General features: G+C 34.1%; 1 protein-coding gene across 1 annotated transcript in view; it reads right to left on the bottom strand.

Annotated features, from left to right (window-relative positions):
• Positions 1 to 4,823, bottom strand: part of LOC104621429 (baculoviral IAP repeat-containing protein 6-like) — a gene marked incomplete at its 5' end in the record, with an annotated part of 26,898 nt that extends 22,075 nt beyond the window's left edge. The window contains 2 exons of the mRNA XM_010287916.1: positions 2,726 to 2,855; positions 4,680 to 4,823. Coding sequence (XP_010286218.1) covers positions 2,726 to 2,855; positions 4,680 to 4,823 — 274 coding nt within the window. The remainder of the gene's footprint in view (positions 1 to 2,725; positions 2,856 to 4,679) is intronic.
• Between the last annotated feature and the right edge of the window lie 477 nt (positions 4,824 to 5,300).

Here is a 5,300-nt window from a genome sequence, read left to right as displayed (position 1 = left end):
AATAATATATAAAATAATATATATATATTTTTTTTTAGACTGGGTGTTGACTTTCTAAAAAAATTCTCACTATTATTATTATTAAACTTCAGAGTTGTGCTAGTTTGGTCCCATGGAGTGGGGGACCACTTATTGCCGAAGTATTTAAGGTCATTAATAAAATTATTACGAAAGCTTAAGCAATGGTCTTTTTAGTACTCAGGTAATAGCCAGATTTGTGGTTCAATTTTCCTGACCAGTCAAGACCAGTAACTTAAGACTAAGGTGAATGAAATACAAAACAACTGGTACTCATCCTAGACAGTCCTATCTACAGTGATACAGCATACTTTCTTCCTATGGTGAACGGATGCGAGTAGCAGGTTTAGCAATGATTTTAGACACCCCCTTCCCCTTTTTTTTTTTTAAAGGCTGGGAGAAAAAGTATGAAATGAACATGCTTGTTGTGATTCATTTTTGCAGAAACTGACACAACTGATTTGAGACATTAACAGCATAGTTAAGAAAAAAAGAAGGTAAGCCCAGGGACAGCCTCTGACACAGGACCTCCATGACTTCCTAGTGTTGCCATGGTGGCAGTCTCTTCTTCCTTTCCACCACTTGTCCATCCCTTCTCTCTCCCTGCCACCCCAAACATACAGATTACTCCTTATATATTCAAGTCTTCTTTACCATGTCCTAACCATGGACTTCATGGAATGATAGACAAGTATCACAAAGCTTTTAGCACAATCAGAGAAATCACATTAGATGAGGGATGGAAACATAAAAGAACCTAAACTTTTCCAGAATTCATTTTTCCAATTTAAAATGAGAGTTAAGCTGAGGAATAACAATTCTGTAGCAAAAACCAAAGTTAGAGTGCCCTACAAAGTCAGCATTTGATAATTTTCAACTACAGACACTACAGTACATCGCATCAGCACATTCCCCTCCCCAGTCCCTATTAGCACTGGCTATCTAGTTGACCCCAATACACCACTAAGGCAGCTATTCAGTACAGTTTATGTCACGGCTCAACAACTGATCCCGACCTCATATGCAGCAACTACCCCACCCATTACAGTAATTCTGATCATAAATTGTACAAAAGAGACCTTGGTCACATTCCACACATGACCGTGTCTGGACAGTAAATGAATACAGAATTCTATCAGAAATAGTAAACTATTCCCTGATAAATAAGTGCTTTTCTAGGCCTCACTATTTTTCAGTTAAAATCCCAAAGCACATCTTGTTCTGTCTAGTGTTCTGACAAATATCTTTACAGTACTTCTATCACACTGTAAGGTTATTGTCCCAATGAATTTATTAACAATTTCGACATAAAGATCTTCAGTAAATATAAAAAAGCAATAGTTCATCTGAACTCCACAAAGATCTGCTTCAGAAATTAAAGATCATCTACAACGAGTTCCAAAAAATTACACATACAAATATGCCTACATATAAGAACATACATACTTAGTCAGATATGTATGTAGCTAAGTGCACACACTTGAGTGCACATCTGCAAAATGGCAAAATCATAATTGCTGTGATGATGTTTGACTTTGCTGTTACTGAGAACCATGTCTTAAGAGTAAAAAGGAAGTGCTGGGATTTTTGGTTGGTGTTTTGTTTTGTGGGGGTTTTTTTGTTTGTTTTGTTTGTTTGTTTTAAATCACACATGCTTAAAACTGATTTTTGATGTAACATGACCTAACAAATTTTGCTCTATTTCTTACCTGAGGAGCATCATCTTGCATTTTGCCTGGTTTTACCTAGAGACTCTGGCATGGACACACCACCTTCAGCATGAATTCTACTTTTTAAACATGTTTAAAAATAGATCACTAACCCTAATCTTTAACATATAGCTCTTTTTTCTGAAGTATTAAATAAACACTAAAGTTCAAGGTGGGATTCATTTTAAGATTAAGACACCTACCATTCAGGTGTCAAAATTCGTATTATGGTCTGTGGAGGCCTGGTCAACAAAGCCCGCTACAGAGGGGTTTATCTCTCCATGTGTATTCAAGTAGTATAACTTACAGTATGGAACTTCAAAAAAACCACAAATGCATTCATGCCTTAACATTATCCTCTCTTTGTATATAATTTTCAAATTAATCTCTAAAAGTGAATTATGGTTTTCAATCTCCATTTGGCAAGCAAACTCAAACGTTTTATATAAAAGGCAAATGCATAACCACAGAAATTAGATGCAGCCTTCATTAATGCCCTATTCATAGCAACACACTTTCACCTCCATCTTGTGATAAGCTTTTAAGTTCCAGGATATTTTACTAACATAATTTGGGAATATTTAAGTGACTGGATGAAAGACGGGGAATTTTAAAGACTGATATTTGCAGCATTATTTGCATGATCTTGCAAATATCCCATGACAGATTTGAGAAACATTAATATTAAAAAGCAAACAAAAAACCCAAACCAACTAACCAACCAAAAATCTCCCAACCAAACAAAAAAAAACCAAAACAAAAACTCCACCTTCCCCACCTGAGTTTTATGGAAGGAAAAAAATAGTATTTGATCAGTAAGAGTACATTATACACAGAACATAAGGCATATGGCAAAAGCTTACAACTTAAAACACTGTTTCATGTTCTGCAGTTACCAATGAACACTGCAAATATGTATCTTAGACATACTTACTTTATGCAGGTTTTTTTGAAATTGTATCTCAAAAAAAATAAACCATGAACTATTGCAAACTTGCCTGACACACGATCAAGAACCTCTGCTAGAGTTGTTGAGACAGGCAGATGAAGAGTACGAAATTTGTGCCCAGCTCCATACATTGGATGTTGAATTACATGACTAGTAGCATTAATTCTACCTTTGTACAGCTGAAAAGAAAAAAAAAAGGTCAACATTTAACATGACTAACATTCAGGAAAAAGTTAACACACTAAGTTCTTATAAACTCACCTCATCCAAATAATTACATCTTTTGTGTGCTAAAAAGAAAACTGACATATCCTTCAACTTTGGAGGTAAAGAGTAAAAATGCATCAAATTAGGAAAAAAATTATTTTTTAACTCAAAAGAATTTGCTATAAAAGCCTAAAATATTTTTTGGATCAGAAAGAATATAATATCATACTTGTTTTAAAAAAAACAAAAAACCCCCAATCATTTTATATAGCTCTATAGCAGAGAAAAATTGACTGAGACTTGCAATTATTTATGAAATTAAAACTTAATTCTGAAATTAAATTAGGAAAGCCACAGGAGTAGAGAATTAGGAGTAGAGAAAGATGTTATTTCTCTATTGCTCTGACTTGAGGATAAAGTTTATTCAATATCTACCTTTTGCTGTTATGACAGATAAGTATGTCACCACTACTTAAAACTTTTCAAATATTTTAAGATAACATATATTAGCCTGAGCTCTGTTATCACTCTTTGGTTGCAGTAACTTTTTACAGACTTTTCTGCAACAAGGGCACCACTAGTCCTCTTCCTCTTATGATCAGGAGAACCGTTGACTAATATCCACATACAGAACCAATTTATTGTTGTGCAGTATTATCAAACAAATTTAATACTTGATGACAGTCAGAATTTAGTTTATAAAAATACAGGTTTGGTAAGAACTTGAGATAAAACTGGGGATCTAATCTTTGTAAGGTTATGTTGTTGGATATAGTAGAAGTATACGCTGCACATCCACACTATTTTTAAGGTTTCTCTCTGGATGTTAGAATAATCTTCTCAGTAATAACAGCCAGATTGTTTCCTGGTAGTTTTAATTAAAAAAACCCCTGAATTATTTGACTTCTTTCCACGATATTTTTTCTGCTTTTACATCTCTAGTACCATTCTGTAAAAATCTGTTCTGTGTAAAATAAATTATTAGAAAATTGATGTTACCTTCACATTACCAATGGCCATGTTAACAATTCCTCTCAGCCAGGTTAAAATGTTTAAATGTTTGTGCTGAAACTGTATTTATTCCTCCTTTTACATTTTATACTAATCTGAGCCAGTTTCCCTGTCATATATGTTGTGCAGTACTCTCCTCCTGAGAGGTAGTAAGAACAGAAGAAACCAGAAAATAGTTTTTCCTTGTATGGAAGCATCATCTTTTAGTAACTTCTGTTTTTCCTATATTTCTTTATTCATAGCCTTCAACTGAGACCATAGCATTTCAGTCATTAATTACAATTCTGTGTTATGGTGAAGCATGTGGAAGTATAAAAGTATACATCTACTTCATCAATTAGTTCAAGTATTTGTCACTCAAGAATTTATTCCTGGTGTTCTGGATAATGCTGAAGGATCTCTGCCAATTTAGAAGCATCAAAACTACAACTAATCTGCAATGAAACTGGTAACGAAGAACTGCTAGAAGGACTAGAACTTGCATCTGTATTTCCTGCTAACGTGTAAGGATGCTATTAAAAAGTCTTACATAAGATAAATTTCAGTTGTCAATTCTTTCAGGAGCAGTATATTTTCAACAAGATGGCTTTGCCTTACAACAGTGCCTTAAATTTTCCTTTACAACGCTGAGTTACAATCCACCAACACATTCCTTTACAAAATTCTGCAATGTGCACAGTAGGAAAAGCTGCCATTTCACCTTTCAAAGTTGAATATACCCAGATTTTTATTTTTTAAGGCTAAATTTATTCCATGTTCACCATACAGTTATCAAAAATTCTTACTGGACATGGGGATTGAAGAAACAAAGTCACTTTCTCATCCTCTAGCATCAGCTGCAAAAAAAGCCTCCTAATAAATCCTGAAATATTTCCCGAGGTTGGGAGGTTCCCACGCTGAGGAGAGGACTGGAACAATTCACAGAGAACCTGGGAATGCAAAATGACATCAGATTTAAAATATTTCTATATTTAGGTCTCTAAAATATAGCTCTACACAGCCATAACAGGCAATGCCTAAGATCTACCTTCCAGTTATCTTTCAAACCAGATCAGAAATGAGTACCACTGAAGAAAATGCCAGCAGCAAGTAAGTTTTTTTATAAAAGAGTTCAAAACATTGACTACAGCATCAAAGTAACACTGAACACATAGACTACTCAAAAAGATAAAAAACTGAAGATGAAGTATTTAAAAAAAATAGCTTTCAAATTCCTAAAGCAAAAATTTCCCACCGCATAATGCGGTATTACTACTGGCCATTAACAGACAACTGTACTGATTTATTACTGGTCCACCTGTTCTCACAGCATTCTCATTCTTAACGTTGAAAAATCTTTTTTTAATTATATTTTTATTTATCTAGGTCTGCAAAGTTAACAAATATGAGGAAAATAGCTGAATTTG

The sequence above is a fragment of the Phaethon lepturus genome, unplaced genomic scaffold (assembly GCF_000687285.1).
Source record: "Phaethon lepturus isolate BGI_N335 unplaced genomic scaffold, ASM68728v1 scaffold40325, whole genome shotgun sequence".
Taxonomy (NCBI): Eukaryota; Metazoa; Chordata; class Aves; order Phaethontiformes; family Phaethontidae; genus Phaethon; species Phaethon lepturus.
This window is presented reverse-complemented; position numbering and strand designations above follow the sequence as displayed.